The sequence below is a fragment of the Chenopodium quinoa genome, unplaced genomic scaffold, assembly GCF_001683475.1.
Source record: "Chenopodium quinoa cultivar QQ74 unplaced genomic scaffold, ASM168347v1, whole genome shotgun sequence".
In the NCBI taxonomy this organism is placed as follows: domain Eukaryota; kingdom Viridiplantae; phylum Streptophyta; class Magnoliopsida; order Caryophyllales; family Amaranthaceae; genus Chenopodium; species Chenopodium quinoa.
The window spans coordinates 1,778,434-1,797,477 of NW_018744311.1; the positions used below are offsets into that span (position 1 = coordinate 1,778,434).

At 33.8% G+C, this 19,044-nt stretch overlaps 3 protein-coding genes across 3 annotated transcripts; 1 reads left to right on the top strand and 2 right to left on the bottom strand.

Annotated features, from left to right (window-relative positions):
• Positions 1-783: 783 nt before the first annotated feature.
• Positions 784-6,343, bottom strand: LOC110696039. Its single transcript, XM_021873304.1, has 10 exons — positions 6,239-6,343; positions 5,045-5,282; positions 4,227-4,349; positions 3,095-4,147; positions 2,550-2,636; positions 2,106-2,252; positions 1,829-1,984; positions 1,628-1,681; positions 1,391-1,531; positions 784-1,248 (listed from the first exon to the last, which is right to left on the bottom strand). Exons 4-10 carry the CDS (start codon positions 3,209-3,211, stop codon positions 889-891), a joined length of 1,062 nt encoding a protein of 353 aa, XP_021728996.1. The 5' UTR covers positions 3,212-4,147; positions 4,227-4,349; positions 5,045-5,282; positions 6,239-6,343; the 3' UTR covers positions 784-888.
• On the bottom strand, positions 4,070-6,490 carry LOC110696169. Its single transcript, XM_021873457.1, has 4 exons — positions 6,239-6,490; positions 5,045-5,233; positions 4,819-4,854; positions 4,070-4,147 (listed from the first exon to the last, which is right to left on the bottom strand). Exons 1-4 carry the CDS (start codon positions 6,488-6,490, stop codon positions 4,070-4,072), a joined length of 555 nt encoding a protein of 184 aa, XP_021729149.1.
• A 7,070-nt stretch (positions 6,491-13,560) lies between these two features.
• Positions 13,561-18,791, top strand: LOC110696040 (calcium-dependent protein kinase 8-like). The gene is made up of 8 exons (XM_021873305.1): positions 13,561-14,546; positions 15,219-15,342; positions 15,488-15,631; positions 15,883-16,035; positions 16,137-16,252; positions 16,397-16,564; positions 17,420-17,659; positions 18,191-18,791. The coding sequence occupies exons 1-8, from the start codon at positions 14,049-14,051 to the stop codon at positions 18,341-18,343; spliced, it is 1,596 nt and encodes a 531-aa protein (XP_021728997.1). The 5' UTR covers positions 13,561-14,048; the 3' UTR covers positions 18,344-18,791.
• Positions 18,792-19,044: the final 253 nt, after the last annotated feature.

Consider the following 19,044-nt stretch of genomic DNA (forward strand, 5'->3'; position numbering starts at 1 on the left):
CTGACTGAGAAATTCGAGTAACCCCTGACTGAAAAACTCAAGTAAGCCCGAAAACTTAAGTAACCCCAAACCGAGAAATTCAATTAAGCCTTGTCGCACGATACAACAGGCCGCATATAAAAATTTGTGTTTCTAAATATAATTATTTTATCGGTCTTTTAATACTTTTGTGTATAAGATTTAAATATGAAGTACTTTGTTTATATATATCCTTCCTCAATAAATAAATAAATTATATCCAAGCTAATGCATGTGTCAATTACGTGTAAACGAGATAATTAAAGTTGAGCATAACCCTGTTTTTTTAGTACAAAAAAAAAAAGTTCTTAACTGTTAGAATAATGGTTTTTTTTTGGTGCTAAGAAAACCATAATGGCGGCCGGCAGGATTAAGAATAATCGATCCTAAGATCTCTTGAAATCAGGAAGGAAACTCTAACCACTAGAGCTATCCCCCACTCTTTGAGCATTACCCTAATTATGTTCATGTGAATCATGTTCAAATATACATATATTTGCAATTACTTTTGATTATTTGTACAATGTACTTCTTTATACTCTAATAAAAATGAATAAGTTTGTAATGATATATTTTTACTAGTACCTTGTTAATATATGTGTCATTATTTGTATTCACAAAAGTTGTTATCATTTTATCAAGCTTTTTTTGTTCCATGACTAGACTTTTAATTGCATAGTAATTAAACACAACAAAACTTTTTTTTTTATTAAGGTAAATTTAACATGACCTAACCAGCTAACCTATTTATAATACGCTTAAATATAAATAATAAAAAAGACATATTAAAGGGCTTAAAGGCCAGTATAAAGTTTGCTGCAAATTACATGAAGCTAGATACTAGTTCGACTTATTTGGAGCAATAATTACTCAACTTTTTGGACCTCCGTAAAAAATTAAACGACCCCAAAAATCTCGAGTTCCAGCATCATAGACTGTATAATCGTTACATTCTGCATATATTTCTGATTCTCCTGGGATTAATACACCTTTATCAACACTAACGTCGAAGATCGCTGCACTTCTTGTAAAGTCATCTGTTGCCTTAATACCACTACCCATTTCAGGATCATCTGGAGTTCTATCACCAGGGTTGTTGATTTGGCCTCCCCATTCAATTTGAGCAGCCGAATCTGCCAATGATGTAAACAAACTTTTCGGCCAAAATCCAATCTGAATGTTACTCGAAGCCATATAAATTGACAACCACCAATTTCCGTCATCAGGATGCTACACGATGATTAAAATAAAATCAATATCCATAAAGAGAACGATATATACTTATTTTACGAGTAATATAATTTGGATGATTAAACTTATTGTGAGCGGAGTAACATTTAATTATGTCACAAGTTTACATTTATGTACGTACCTTTTCAATAGTGATGTTCCAATAAAATATTGTCTCATCACCTATGTGAGTAAAGCGATCGGGCCTAGCGCCTAAAGGAAAGTTTTTGGACACTTGAACAAATCCCGGACATTGTAAACTTAAGCATTCTGTTGGTCCAGCCTATGATAAATTAATAATAAGAATGGATCGAGTAATAAAAAGATGTTTGAATGAATAACTACAAATGTGTATAAATTACGAAAAACTAGTACTTACAGTGAATTTTGCATAAAGATGGGGATCAGAGCTGCTGTATAGAGGTGGATTTACCTAAAGATAATACTCGTAAAACATAAGTATATACCATTCAAGGTGGAAATCTTACATTAATTGCAGTTAGGAGGGGATTGGAACCTAACCACCCATAATTGGTCCTGAAACAACGAATACCAAAAAAAAAAAAAAAGCTAGAATAACCATCCAACCAGCTTCAATACTATCGTTTCCACTTTGAAGTTTTATTCGAGAAGCAGACCATTGCGTTCCACTTACTACAGGTTTAAATATGCCCACTGAACCACTAGCTCCATAAAATACTCTACCTCCAATTTCTGTAGTTCGAAGTGAAGCAATCTACACCAAACAATAGAATAATTAATTAGAGGGAAATTGATTGATTACATTCATTTCATTTTATTTGCTCCATTAACGATAGAAATCTAAATAAGAATTCGTGAAATAAAAGGGCACTTACACAATTTTCTCCTTCGTTAGGCTCGACAATTGAAGATTTTAGATCGTAAAATGATCGTAAAATAGGGACGGTTCCTAATGGACAACCATTTTTGAGCGCTAAATTCTTGGGTTCCCCTTCTTGACTTTGCAAAGAAGTTATGTTTACCTGTATGCAACCATTTTCTAATAACATTAATAATTTTCAAGACAATATGAAATGGATCTAGGTAACACAAATAAGAAGGAGAATTCGGTCCACAAACAAGGCTTATAAGCTTTCATACTAAAACCTCTATATAAACATTGAATAGACATACGGAGTATATATAGAGGTCTTGCTCAATGCTCAGTAGTTGAAATCGATTTGACTAATAAGAGGTTCCAACCCTTTATAGTCTTCCCTTTACTTACAAAATAATAATCAATAAAAAAAGTACATGCATTCAATTGTTCATTGACTTGCCTCATGCATATGATTTTTCATCAATGGATTATTAAAAGTTGGTTGCTTATAAAAATCCACGCAATCAAATTCTTGGCCGTTCTCAGTCTGCAAAATAAAAATTCATAAAAATTCATAAAAGTGTGTATGTAAACAATTATAGCTTTTGATCATTAATATGTCTAGCCCTCAATAAATAATAATACGGAGTAATAAAAATTGATATCTTAAAATTACAAATTGAAACAGTTTTAACAATATCCACATGACTACATTATTCATCACATATTTACATATAAATCGCAATAGATAGTCAAAGGCTCCAAAGGAGAGCATGTCAGTAGTGTCAAAATGAACATGATGCAATATTTGTAGAACGGGAAAATATATTCAGTATAAAATAGACTAAATTATTTTCTTGGGAAAAAAAAAAGTAACGATTGGACATAAGGTACAAATTAAGATCTTGTTATAATCTTCTGTAAAATCATTGATTTGATTTTCATATTTTACAATAGAGCTAATCAAAACTACAATAGTAAAAATAATTTGATTGGAAAACGCACCTTGATGGTAAGAACAGGCTGCTGTTGATGGAATGATGATCCATGTACTCCACACAAAATTCCCATTAAAATGCTAGCTATAAAATAACATACTAGTATAGACATTTTTGAGGTCATAACTAAATTTTGGGTAATTGAATTAAATTCAATTTTTAAAATGACAATGAAGTTAATTAGAAAAGATTGTAAATGAGTCAGTTTAAATAGCTTCTTTTTCCTTTTTCTTTTTCTCTCTCTTTTTTTTTTTTTTTTTTTTTTTTTTTTTTTGATTCAAAAGAAGTACAAAGACCAAAGAGAATAAGTCAGTTTAAATAGCTAGTTTGTCAAAAAGAAATATGCAAAAGGGAATCAGATAATAAGGAAATAAATCAAATAACTAGGAACTAAATCAAACAATAAGGAAATAAAGCTATTGATAATGAAATTAATCAAACCAAGATTAATTAGCTTGTGATTCTAAAATAAATGTGGCCTTTGTGGGGTAAGTTAAATAATTATGATTCAAATAAGAAGATAAAATAATTATCAAGAAGAAAGGAAATAAAATTGATTAATGGAGTGAAATGAGTATAGATACACAGAGAGAAGGCAAATTTTTATTTTTCAAGGAAACGAAGAAAAATAGTTGTCAGTTTGTCACCACTTAAAATGGGACCTAAAAACAAAGGCAGCTTCCAACATTCTTCTGTATGAATGTATGTAACATGCATGTCTTATGGAAAAAGGTCTAATAATAAGTAATACTCCGTAACTCCGTACCAGTATAATCATACAATTATCCAATATCAAGGAAAGAGCTATAGTCAATGATCCAAATTGGACGAACACAGGATTCTTTCCTTTTAAAATAAGCCAACTTAACATAGCCTGTTTACGAGTTAAGAACCTTTGAGGTAATCCTTGATAATCTTATGAGCTGAGAGTGAAAGTAGTACGCTCTTTATCTGAGATCGATATTTGGCCTAAACATCACCTCTAATTATGTTTGACACTTTCTTCCACTCGTGTAACAGCGTCCATAAGGACATCGATTCCCCAATCCTTCACATCCTCCTGCACACGCAAAAAATCCAAAGATTAGTTTGCTATTTTTACAAGAATACAAGACAACAGTCCTTTCCCTCATACATACCAGATTACCAGATCATATACGAACACGGGACCTCACATGTGCAGCCTCTCTATTTCTCACTGGCTCTCTGATCTATCCCCGATTCTCCACATAGTTCCATATATTCAGTAAGACTGCCAGTGGCTGTACACCATCACATCAATCATGTAATAAGGGTGAGCTGACTGTCTCTTGTCAACCAAGGGCTGCTTATCAGGCACCTTCTCATTCATATAAGCTTGGTTTCAGCTATCACCGCACACCCCCCTCTCCCCCCCCCCCCCCAAAAAAAAAAAAAAAAAAAAAAAAAACACCCAAAACTGCCACTACTCTGTAAAACTCCCACTTGCACAACCACTCCAACCATCCCTAAATACCAATTCCTAAATCACCTGCCCCTGCAATGCCCCTCCCCACCACATATCAGAACATCCTCTCTTCTAAAACAAAATACGTAGTAAAAAACAATCTACCAGTCCATGAAATTCTTTAACTTAATATAGGTTGCAAACCCCCATGAATCACAGTCGTTTGGAGGTTGAATTCGAACCTTTCAACAACCAAAATTCATGTCGATTTGACACGTGCATCACAAACACTGACAGGTACCAACCTGGCAATCTAGCTGAATCCTTAACTTAGAGAGGCCCTTTAAAAAGAAGAAACTACAGAGGAAACAGTCAGCAAAATCAGCACAATACTCTCCCCTAATTATGTTATCTAGCAGAATGTGTTATGAAATCAACCCCCTTCTTGACAAAAAAAATAAGTTAACAGCAGTAAATTGTAAATACAGGACATAAAAAGACTCTAGCAGTATAAGTATAGCATGAGATTACCTTTCTAACAGCACCTCCTGTCCTTATTCGTGCATTAGGTCGAGCAAGCTTTGATTCAAAAGGTGTCCTGGGCCTCACTTCTCGAATTTCCTCCCACTCTTCACGGGTGAGCATCCTAACCGTCCCTTGTTCAGGAGGAGCATTCCTTATCTTGCGCTCAATCAATTCTTGAGATCTTGACTCATCATACTGCCAGCCAACAGAAACAGTCCCAATTCTCAAATCTTGTGAACACACACTGACATAATAAAAGGAAAAGAAGAAATAGCATAAGAGGTTGAATGAGCAGCATAAATTATTATGACACTCATGTTAGCAATATGGACACAATATGTTAAAGAACTATTGGAAAAGCTAGTGGTCACCAGCTAACAAACATAGATAACTTGGTGAGGGGAATAAGGGTTTGGCACTTCCACTGTTCCACATAACACTCATCAAGCACAATTCCAACTCGTCCAAAGATGTGATTTGAGACTTAAAATTATTCAACTAACAATGGAAGTTTGAGAAATAAAGTATACATATGGGGTAGAAAATTGGACACTATTATCACAGTTAAAGATACATTAAGGTAAAAGATCTATGAGAAGATTGTCATCAGTAAAGCAACTCCCATGGTTCAAACTTTAGGTAGTTAAAGTGGGATAAGAATTGAAAAAATTAGTACTTCATAGTGGCAGTCTAAAGTTCAGAGTCCAGAGACTCCAGAACCTATACTGTTACCAGAGTTGAAGATAAATTAAGGTAGAAGACCTATGAGAAAATTGTCATCACTTACAATTTGTTGGATAGCAAGATAGAAGGGAAAGGAGAGTGGAGTGAGAGAAGAACTGAAGAAGGGAGCTCCTCCAAATCTCTTCAATTTCGAAGGAGTGGCATTTATTAAAGAACGAGGAAAATAAATCTTTCCACTTCCTTCCCCATACCCCTTAACAAAACAAGGGAATATGTTCCCCTCCCTATCCTTTTCTCTCCATTTACTGTCAAACTGACCCACCTTGCCTTGGTTATATGGCTATTTTGATTTTGAGAGTAATGATAGTTTGTGACACAACTATTTATGCTTTCAAATTAGCTTGCGCAGAATAATTCTCCCATCTTCTCATGAAAGCATAAAACAAAGCCCAATGCTTGCATTGCAATTAGTAGGAAAATAATTAACCTTGCCAAAAGAAGAAAACGAAGAATTACCATCATAAGAAGTTTGGCAAAAAGTGCAACCCCAACAGCAGTAAGCATCATTGGCATGGTAGCTGTATCGTAAAACGACATGGACTCTGGAACTTCAACAAAAACCTCAGTTTTCTTCGGATTTCTTGCCTTCCTCTTTTTCTCAAGATCAGCAACCTTTCTCTTTAGGGTTTCACTTGGTGTATCATGGGAAATTGTATGCAAGCTTCGGAATCTCCGTAATAAGAAGAGACTTCCCCGGACATTATACATGGTAGCCTAGAAACTAATCAGGCCTGCTAACCACACACAAAGTCACTAAATGAAAGCTTCGAAACAATCAACTAGGTATAATTTACATCTATATCAGCCAAGTTGATAATAGCAGATATTTCACATCACAATTCCAAAAATGGTTTGATCAAGTCAAATTCTATTTTCAAGAACACAACACAGGAGAATTACCAAACTCTAAAGTCATATACTTTGTAAGCATTACACTCGAAAGTACAACAAAACTAAAGCTACATCGCTGATTTACATAGTTCAATCCTAACATTAAAGGGTTGTGCAATACATTAGCAATCAAATTTGATTCAATTATCATATAAAGCTCAAAAATCACATCATTTTAAGGATATGTGATTCAATTATCAAATTAGGCTCATAATTTTCTCTTCTAGCAACATAATCGCTGGTTATGATCTTTCATAATCTTAGTAATTAGAACCAATAGTTGAGATTTTCGAACCCTAAAATTAGTGCACGACCACTGAATTAAATTAAACCCTAGATTGTGAAATTGATATGATGATTACAAAAGGAAACAGCAACTTACCTCGGAAGCGGCTGAAATCAAGTAGAACCAATAGTTTGTAATGGAGAACGTCAAGTATGATGTTGAGTGCGCTTCAATGGAGAAACTCAGAGAGAAACGAGGTTATGACGCTATGTATACCAATGGGGCACTTAAAATAAAAACAAGGACTTAGCTGTGTTCTAATTGACTGAACTCAGCAAAATTGAATTGAATTGAACTGAATTGAAATGAATATTTTATAAGAGAAGCAAATTAGGAGCTGAACTGAACAGAATTGAACTGAGCTTAGTTGAGTTGAACTGAACTGAAATGAGCTCAGTTCAGTTCAGCTCAGCTCAGTTCAGTCAATGAGAACAGGCCATTAGAGTACTCCCTCCGTTTTTTACTCCGTTTTTGCATTATTTGGGAATGCACGGGGGTTTTAGAAGAGTAATAGTATAATATTAGATGGGACGGATTCTAACTTCATTTCAATTCATTCCAAATGATCCAACCAAATGACCCCGTAGAGAAATGTTATAGTGTTTGGCAAGGTAGTGCTTCATAGTAGAGGTAGCATTTAGGTAATTTTTGTCAAACATTAAAAATAGTAGCGTTTCAAAAGTAGCGGAAAGCGTTTGTCAAATTCTGGTTACCTTTTTAAACAAAATGAACCTCATATTACCGACCATTAATTTGACAGCTAACCTCTACCCATTACTAATTAACAACTACTTGCTATTTGACCATTATAAACAAACTTATGGCATTTATCATGTAGGAATGGAAATTTGGGAAATATAAAGGGGAAGTGGGAATAGGAATTAATAATCGAGAATTTATCAAATATTCTCGATCTCTTGTTTTGCACTTGAGAATAAAATTAGGATTAAGGGTTTATCCTTGTTTTAAATCTCAAATTTGATATGCATTACTAAATTAAGGGCAAATATGTCTTTTACTTAGCTAGAGAATTCTCATTCTTCTCCCTAATCTAATCTCAATCAAACAAACATGGGTTTATAGAGGTTTGGAATCTAATTCCTACCTCATAATCCCACATACCAAACACACCCCAAAAAGGCCAGAGGAAGTAAAACTTAACACCTTCCCTTTTAAATGGAGGTTCTTTAAAAAAAAAACCGAGAGTTGTTTAATCTGTTGATAATTTGATGAAAAATGAGCAACGATGGTAAAAATGAGATGGAAAACCTGGAAACAGACAACAACAACAAAGTTCCAACCTCTCAACAACACAAAAGCAACAGCGATTTCTTCGCCGGAGAAGAAGGCAGTTCTCCTTCCCTCTTCGCCGGAAACGACGACTTTGTTTGGCCGGAATTATCCTCCTCCGGCGAAATCCCCAACGACAACAACAACGCCCACATTACAATGTACTCCATTGAATCCATTCCATCTACTTCAGAATCAACCTCAAACGGCGCCGTTTCAGCACCTACTGATCAAGTCAAAATTCTAGGGTTTGAGGAGAAATTGAAGGATTCCGATGTGGTAGCGGTTAGCAGCGACGACGATGACGAGGAGGAGGAATTGAGTGGAGAAGAATCAGAGGAAGTTATAGTGGATGATGAATTTAGGGCAAATTTGGCGGGAAAAGCTTCGAAATCGATTTCGACTGCGATGGAATGCTTAATTGAGGTACTGAAACAGTTGTATGTGAGTAATGAGAAGGGAAATGGGGATAATGTTGATATATTGGAGACTGTTAAACGTAGGGGGATGACATTTCCTAAGCCCAGAGGATATGATTCGTAAAATCCGATCCGATTCGAAAATCCGATAATCTAGTCTAGTGTTATAGTTGATGAATTTAGTCTAGTTGTTCATGTTCAAAATTGTGATATTTTGAAGGTTTAAATTTCAGTAGTGGAATTTGGATAAATGGAAGTGTAAATGCTTAAATGCTAATATTTTGTACCTCTTTTTGCTGCTGTTGTTGTAAAGTTGGGGTACTTTTTGTTTAAAATGATGTTGGATCACCATATTTAGTGATGTGAATGTGTTGTATTGGTGAAAATAATTTTTTAAGTGTTGTTTCAAGCATGAAATAATGGCATTTGGTTAAAAAGAACTATTAGTGCAATGCAGATATGAGATATGTTCATTTTTTAAACAAGTGGAATTGAGAATGGATTGAGGAAATGTCCTCACGGTGATCCTAGATCAATTTCCAAAGTAAGTTTATTTGCGCAGTGTTTGGTATGAGCTGATAAGATAAACCCGCAATCCTTCATGTTATCACCCTATCAATCACCTTCAACCGAAATCGGATTTTACTAGTTTTGAAACATATTATCTTATATAAGGATTACCTCTAAAGATTGGACTTTTGAGTTTAATTTTATTCCTTCTTTGAAAGAATTCTAGACATATATGTCATTCATTTCATTAGGGGTTATAGATCACATGTGAGAATGGAATGTCACATTTAACGAGTGCCTTTGTTTAAATGAATCATAGCAAGGTTGTTTTTAATAATTTGAACCAAGTTCCAACAAAGTAGAAAAAGGAGCGTTTGAGTAGTTTTGAGAGAGCAATCATCAAAAAAAAAGTTTGATAGAGAATTTATCAATATATAGCACTATACATGATCTTATATACTCCATAGTAAGAGCTTGTGAATTCACGGTTGTATTTATTGACATAACATTATGGATTCATGAACTTATTCACTCCGTATATGAGTGCTTATAACTTGTAGGAGTGTTTTCAAAAAAAAAAAAAAAAAAAAAACTTGTAGGAGTATAATACTGTAAGAGCTTGTGAATTCACTGTTCTTGTTTAGTATAGATAATTGTTTGGGCCTTTTTACGCTACTAGGTTTGGGCCTAAGGTTGGCACTTGAAGCAAACTGAAGCCCAGCTTTAGTGTAGTAAATTCTAAGCAATTTTAAGGACAAGTTATTTATTCATGATCTAACCCATAACTCAAAAGTCAATAGCTTAGATTGAGTAACATCTTTAATATGATTGAAAAATACACTTAATTATTCTACTAATTTTACTAATGTCGTGTCAACAAATCCATGACATTAGTAATTTTGATGGTTGCAAAGATTCTTCAACACTCTAGATAAAATCATTATCATATCATATCAAATTACTTAGTATTGGAAGAATGTGCATATGTCATTTATGACTTGTTATAATGAATCTCATCAAAATCTTCTTTGGGGGTTTGTCCTTGGCTTAAATACAAAGTTTTTCTTAATTTATTCTTTTTCAAAATTATCTTGATATTGTGGTGAGGAGTTGTGGACATCTATTATGCTTTTGTGTATGGAATTATTACTCAAAGGCAACTGTTTCTTTGTTCAATAATTCATGCATCCCCTTTTATTTCATGAAGGCAAACTAGGGGCCACTTATCGGGAAAGAATGAGAAGTAACATCTTCTATGTTAAGTATGCGGCTTAAACTAACTACATATAAGTGCGTAATTTGGAAATGGAATCCAGTTACAATTCGAATAATTGCTACACAATTATTCTTCTTACTAACAAAAATGATACTAATTATTGCTAAATAAATGGCTTGTGATTAGTCATGGGCCATTAACTGGCTAGCAAGTATATTTTACATATTTTATTTTTTTTAATGAAATATGGAGTGTGATTTAAGCGTATAGGATATTTAGAATAGTTCAACTTCAACTTCTGCAAAGGAACTTGAATGTGTGAAACTAGAAATTTAAACATTACAAAAGTCCAATATTCTCCTTTATACATACCTACCCAAAGGCCATGAGTCCATGACTAGTTACCCTTTCTACAAAAGTAAGAAAAATAAACAAGTAAAAGCAGAAGTGTACTATAGGTCTTTCTTAATTAGCATTTGTTTCAATTAATTTGATAATTAAGAAAGGAATTAATTAGTTTGGAACTTTAATTAACCTTTACATTATACACTTGATTATATATGGTCTTAAACGTTTTCCTTTAATTTAATTAAGGGGTTGGTATGAAACTATATATTAATTGTCAAATTATTAATTTTTCCCATACCCCTAAAATGAAGGAAAAGCTACCAATATTTTTGGGTATTTGCATTGCTTTTACTATCATCTTGTCGGCAGGAAGCTTAAAAATAGCTTCTTGAGGATTTTATGGAAATTCTTAATTTTTCATTTTTTGTAAGCATATTTTTTTCATTTTTTGTAAGCATATATTTTCATTATTTGTATATGTTTAATTAAAACAAAATATAGACTTCGAAATTACTTTAAGTGATAAAGCAACCACAACTAATGTGAGACAAGCAACTAACTAAACGTAGAGATTCTATCCCACAAATTTGGAGCACCTATGTTTGGTATAACATTTGATATGTGATAGCATGTTCATTGTACATCTAGTTATACTTCTGCTAAATTATTTATAAGAGAATAACTTGAATTGTATTGATGATCTTGGCTATTATTTAAGATATATTATTATCCTAAATATAATATTATGAGATTTATATGGAAAATATATCAGAATAATATATTTTCCTATATTCCTAACACCCTCCCGCAATCGTAACGGCAGTAACACGAACGTTACGATTGGAAAGTCGCACTTTGTTGAAGTCGATTGAGTTGCACTACTATGTTGATGTCGCCTTCAATTTTTTTTTATTTAAAAAAAAAACGAACTTTTGCTACCACGGCCCTTTGCTGGTGTCCATGGTCTTCTTTCACGGCCCTTTGCTGGTGTCCGTGGTCTTTTGTCACGGCCCTTTGGTGGTGTCCGTGGTCTTCTTTGCCACGGCCCTTTTCTGGTGTCCGTAATCTTCTTTGCCACGACCCTTTGCTTGTGTCCGTGATCTTCTTTGTCAGGCCCTTCGCTGGTGTCCGTGGTCTTTTGCATTTTTTTAAAAATAATAAATAATACGCCAAACGTGGCTTTTCTTCGTCTCCATGGAGATGCAATAATGGAGGAAGCACACTCAAACACTACAACCTAACCAAATCACATATGATCATTCATATTGATCACATACACCAATAATAACCGGATTAAATAAAAAAAAAATAGAAATTTCAAAGAGCAATACTATTGCATAGCGGAAGCAAATTTATGAATCCCACCGGTGGGTTTAATATTCTAACCCACCAGCAGGGGGAGTATTTGTGTGAACGGTCCCAAGATTTAACCTGCTCTTGATACCATGACAAATTATTTATGAGAGAATAGCTTGAATTGTATTGATGATCTTGGCTATTATTTATAGCCTACAAAAGATAATCTACACAATATAAACTCTATCATATAAACTTCCATAAATCTATCTTAGAATATCACTAAGATATATTATTATCCTAAATATAATATTCTGAGATCTATATGAAAAATATACCAGAATAATATATTTTCCTATATTCCTAACAACTTCTTTCGTCTTTTTTTTATTTGACCTAAAGAGGCAGAGTTACATCTTTGGTAAAATAGAGTTAATGAGAGGAAATTGTGGTGAGGATCGTGAGGTTAAATAATATAGTGATTGTGAGAGTAGAGTTGAGGTTGGTATGTGGACCTTAAACTATACATATATTTATGCTCTAGAGGTTGCAATTCGTATGAAACAGAATTGAATAAAGTAAATTTTAACATAGGATCATGGTTATAGTTAATTAGATTGTAATAAAGTAATTAAGAGGAAATGATAACACTAGTTAACTACATCACATTTTTCTTTGATATACTTCGACAACATTACACCAACATAAGCAAATTATGCAACATGATGAATGTTTCTATAAGAGAAACATTGTTGTTCTATATGACATAGACAATATATGGAAAAGTATAGAGTACATCTTTTTTCTATACATCAATACGCATGAATTTTATTACAGCAACATAATACAATATATGACTAAAGTAATGTAATACGTGAATTATTCAATTAATCAACTTATTATGACTAGATCCACCAGTATCATTTTATTGATAACAAGATCATCCCATTTCAGGATAACTTCCTCATGTAGTACAAATATCAATCCGAATTTTCAAAACTACAATCAATATACATTACTATTTTACTAGTATAAAGACCTAAGCAAGTAATTAACCAAAATTAGACCTCCTTAGTCCTTAGTTCTCAATTGACCACAAGCACACACAACAATACAACATAGAGGCAAAGTTTGGTGTATTAAAATAAGATGAGTAAATCATAGAGGCAAAGATCAGGATAATCAAGGATTCTTAAAAATCAAATGTGAAACCATTATTGATTAATAATTAATTATAGTAACAAATTATTTTTAATTCATACGATACACCATATTAACTTGTGATCCAAATGGATATACAATATGATTCTCTTTAAAATTGCAGTATTATACTATTATTTGGTCCAAATAATCCACTGTCCTAGTCAATTCGTTGAAAAGATAAATAATATTAAAAAATTACAAAAGTAAGGAAAATATTTATTTTTTTAAAAAAAAGAATTGGAAAAAGAGTGCAACAACAACCAACCCCATGGGACCTGTGTGATGAATATAGGAATGAAAATTATTTATCATCTTTAATTTGTAATATCCCAAAATTGGATCTAAACTGAGAGAAAAATAAGTGGGTTTTTAGAGTAGAAGAGAGAGAAAATTAGAAAGAAATTAAGAAGAAGAGAGAAAAGTCTCTGAAAAGAGCTTTGACTCTCTTCTATGGCAGATTCACACCTTCAATTTCCCATCTTTTTCAATTAATTTTTCTGGGTTTTTATATAGTTTTTGTTTTTACTTTTATCTCAAATATTTCAACAAATCTTTTTCTTTTTTTACTGGTTTTGTTGGTTGAACATTAACCATTTATTTAGTCTTCTTCTTTCTATCTCCTCAACTAAGCAACCTACTTTATTTTATTTTTATTTTTATTTTTTGTTTTTCCCTATTTTATCCCAAATCTCAGGAATTTCCCTCAAAAAGTACTTGAATCTGAAATTTGAACCTTACCCAGTTGATTATTTTCTATTATCTGAACTGGGTATACCTCAAATCTTCAAAAAATTAGATTTTTGATTGATGGGTAATTGTTGTGGTTCCCCAAATGGAGGTAAAACTAGCAAGAAAAACAAACCAAACCCATTTGCAGCTGATTATTCAGTAAATCAAAGATCTGAAGCAAACACAAAATTATATGTTTTGAAAGATCCTACAGGGCGTGAAATACACGCGCAGTATGAACTAGGAAGAGAGCTTGGAAGAGGTGAATTTGGGATAACTTATTTAGCAACTGATTTAAATAGTGGTGATAAATATGCTTGCAAATCAATTCTTAAGAAGAAGCTTAGAACTGCTGTTGATGTTGATGACGTTAGGAGAGAAGTTGAGATTATGAAACAATTACCAAAACACCCTAATATTGTTACTTTAAAGGATACATATGAAGATGATAATGCTGTTCATATTGTAATGGAGTTGTGTGAAGGTGGTGAGCTTTTTGATAGGATTGTTGCTCGTGGTCATTATACTGAGAGGGCTGCTGCTCTTGTTACCAAAACTATTGTTGAAGTTGTTCAGGTATAATTTCTAATCATGGAATTATGATTTTTATTTTTTGATTTTTTTTTAATTTGTATACAATTGGTTAGCAATCTATTTGATGATGTTGTTAGTGTGGTGGTGTTGATTTTGAGTTTATTTGTCCCCTCCTTGTAAGTGTGAAAGGAATTATTGATTTTAATTTGGAATGAAGTGCCATACCTTTTTTCATGTGTTCAGTATTTGGCACGGGTACTTGAGTAATGTAACAAGTGGGTGCAATCTTTCATTTAGTGAGAGGGATTGTAAACTTTGTGGTTTTGGGGATTTTGAATTTAGAGAATTTGAAATTATATACTGAACAATTTGTTTGTTTAATTGGGTATATAGGTTAGATTAAAACTTAAAAGTATTCATATTGCTGATCTTGTCAGTGTTATGTTTTTGACATGGATACTCGAGGTGAAATGAAGAGTCAGGGTAACTTAGCTAGCGCTGCACTTCTTTAGTTGTGATTTTACCCTCTTTTAATGAGGGGGATGTAAACTTTGTGCTTATGCCTTGATTTGTTTCTATTGCAATTCATGATTCCGGTTGTGATTGTTTTGTCCCAGCTCAGCTAGAAGTGATGCTAAGATGCATATTCTTGACCATGTCATTGAATCATTGTGTTTCATTCATTTATATGATTTTTTTTGGTGATTGTGGCAGATGTGTCATAGCCATGGAGTGATGCATAGGGACCTGAAGCCAGAGAACTTTCTATTTGCCAACAAGAAGGAAAACTCTGCCTTAAAGGCCATCGATTTTGGATTATCAGTAACTTTTAAGCCAGGTATTGCTACTTAGCTAGCATTGCTTTCTTTGTTTTTATATTGTCTCTTTTATGCTATTATATTAAAGGCATCTGTGACATTGGTTCTCTAGATACTGCAAAAATTGTACGGAGTAGTTTGAATTTTTGAAAATTTTCATTGCAGGTGAGAAGTTTACTGAGATTGTGGGCAGTCCTTACTACATGGCTCCTGAGGTTCTAAAACGTCACTATGGCCCAGAGATTGATGTTTGGAGTGCTGGAGTTATTTTATATATCTTGCTGTGTGGTGTTCCTCCTTTCTGGGCCGGTATGTTCTATCTAACTCACATGCTTCAGAATTGGATACAATGATACATTTTGTTTTAAATTGAGTTTGTTACCCTTAAAATTAGAGAAGATTGTGTTTAAATGTGCAATTTAAGATGATTTAGCCAAGCTTTTAGTTTGATTGTTTGCAAAAAGGTACAATTTTAGTATCTATTTTCATGAATTTGGTGTGCAATTCCACAATGTGTGTCCCATTTTAATTTGCTGACTAGTACTGTGCATTTTACACAGAAACTGAACAAGGTGTTGCACAAGCCATCATTCGTTCAGCTGTCGACTTTAAAAGGGATCCATGGCCAAAAGTGTCAGATAATGCAAAAGATCTAGTGAAAAAAATGCTTGATCCTGACCCAGAGAAGCGACTTACAGCCCAAGGAGTACTTGGTAACGCATCTTTTGCTTCAATTGACTGTCTTTTTCTAATTATGAATTCATGATGTAATTATTTCTAATTTACTCCTGGAAATCTCTTATGAGAAATGCAGAACATCCTTGGTTGCAAAATATCAAGAAAGCTCCAAATGTCTCCCTTGGTGAAACTGTGAAAGCCAGGCTGAAACAGTTTTCTGTGATGAACAAGCTCAAGAAAAAGGCTCTAAAGGTTAGGAAGACAGGCTAAACAGCTTTCTTATGTATACTTGTTGGCATCTGTCTTAAAAAATGGTGCAGCCATGACTGCATATGCTTTTGTTACCTTCTATTGCACACCTGTAAACTAGACTAATTTAAATTTGCCTGTTTGCAGGTGATTGCTGAGCATTTGTCGACGGAAGAAGTAGCTGGCATAAAGGAAGCATTTGATGCTATGGATACTGGAAAGACAGGCAAAATCAACTTGGAGCAGTTAAGAGTTGGACTGCAGAAGCTAGGACATCATATCCCTGATGCAGACCTTCAAATATTGATGGATGCGGTAAGAGTTTATCGGCTTCATGTCCTTAATTTCATCGTGAAGTCCAATTGCGCCTTTGGATTTATAGACCAGTTATATGTTAAACAATCTTCCTTAGTGGGTGTAGGCCATTCGCTAAACCATAATATGACTTGTTGTGCATTCTGGTTGCTTATCTTGGCATGGAGTTTATCTTGAAGGATTCTGAATAGAGTTGAATAACCGATGCTTTGCTGCGAGTAATTGTTGGCTCTCTCTGCTATTGTGTGAGTTTTTAAATCAGGACCTATGAAGCTGTAAATTCTCGAAATTGGAAGCTATTGCCTCTTGCAAAGACTCACTCGAGAGTATTCTGTCTGGCCTTTTTAAAATTGTCCAATCAACGAAACTCCATTACTAAGCATTCTGCCTTTTTCCCTAAAACTTTTCATGGCTGCAAACCTGCCATAGTGCATCGCTCAGAGTAACTAGGTAGACCTGCAATATTGCTTGAATGTAGAATATTCTTCTTTGCAAAGTTGTGATTTGTGGATAGAAAATTGCTGTGGAGTGTAACAATTTAAGATGCAGCAAAGAAGGAAGTTCTTGGGAAGTAACTTTTGGTTATAGAAGGTTAAAGAAGCTCTTAGTGATACCTTTGCATTTTGATAAACACTTCACCAAAGGATACATTGGTTTCAGGATTATGAGATAATTGTATTTACATTTAGTATGCTTGAGAGAAAGCTGTGCTTCCATTCCCATTGTGATTATGCATGCTTTTATCAAATTATGTATATGAAGCTTTTATGTCTACTGCTTTACAAATTATTTTCTGTTGAAGAAAATTTCTTTCTGGCATTAACAGCCACACAATTTTAAAAATGGTTTATGCAGGCTGATGTTGATGGAAATGGAGCGTTGAATTATGGGGAGTTTGTTGCTGTTTCTGTTCACATTAGGAAAATGGCCAATGACGAGCACCTCCACAGGGCATTCTCATTCTTTGACAAAAACAAGACTGGATTCATAGAGGTTGATGAGTTGAGGGATGCATTGAATGACGATAGTGATGCTATTGCCAACAACACCGAGGAAGTCATAAATGCGATCATGCATGATGTCGACACTGATAAGGTTAAATTCATTACTTAAACATATATTTGCTGGATGAGTAATTGAATTTATGAGTTTCAGGCTTGATTCTTTCCACCCTGTTCTGAACTTATTGGCTGTTCTCATTACTAATCTGATTTTATAGTAGTCGTAAATTCAACATGGGTAGTCCTTATCTGAACCTCTTTTCTTATATGAGCTTATTGGCCCTTTTCAAAACCTTTTGAGACTTGTTTTGTAAGGTGAAAAGAGAAAAGTCTCATCTGTTTTCTGAAAAACATCTAGGTATATTTACTTGTAATATCTGTTCGAGTGGGATTCCTCAGTGTCAGTTCAGTCCTTTTGAACTGCAACACTAAGAAGTATAGTAGTTTCTAGCTATCTTTTTTCTCATCTGAGTTGAGATATTTTATGACATTGTTTTCCCTACATGATGGGCAATTCTCAATGTGACATTGACACTATCTTCAATACTTAGAGAAGCACCTGCTGACCGCTCTAAGTTTGTAACGTGCTGTCTCAACTCTGATTCTTGTTATGTTTATTTTGAAGGACGGACGCATAAGTTATGATGAATTCTCAGCAATGATGAAGGCCGGTACTGATTGGCGAAAAGCGTCTAGACAATATTCTCGAGAACGGTTTAACAGCTTGAGCTTGAAGTTGATGAGAGACGGTTCGTTGATTGCAAATGAGGTCAAATGAACCCAAGGAAAAGATTGATTTAAGATGATTTACAGTGTAGCTATTCCTTTTGTTTTTCTTTGACCGGGAAATTTACTCGCTAATCAGAGATCCAGAGTAATTCCCGAAGATAATTTTTTTGCCTGCTTCACATGGATACTTCAAGTAAAAATGGGTTGTGATCCTGTGTACAAGCTATGTAATGTGCTGCATAGCTAAGGCTTTTTAGGTGGTCTGATTTATTACTTTTTTTTTTTTTCGTTTTTGTTTCGGATTTGTCGGTAGTTGTAATAGTAAACAAAAAAATAATAATTAGTGATTAGGGAGTTAATAGGGAGTAAGGTTGCTATATGTGGTCTACTTCATGCCGTTGTACATAAGTTGGAATTTTAAGATTCCTTCATTCAGAGAAATTATTCTGTCTACTATCAAAGTTTCTATTGAGCTACCCATATTTGTCACCTTTCTACATCGTTTTGGTAGGTGAAGTCTGATTATGAATTATATTGTGATAACAGTCTAATTAGTTGATTTTTCAAGATGTTCTTACATGCCCATTATGAAAGTTGGTGTGGTACACTCAAGGGTATTTTATTTATTTTTTTTGTTGCTAACGAGCAGAAAATTAAGCTTGTAATATTCTTATTTTTATTTTTACTTTTTTTTTGAAGAACTTTTTTTGTATATTTTTTTGTTTCTTCTTTTGGGAGTAAAGATGTTAT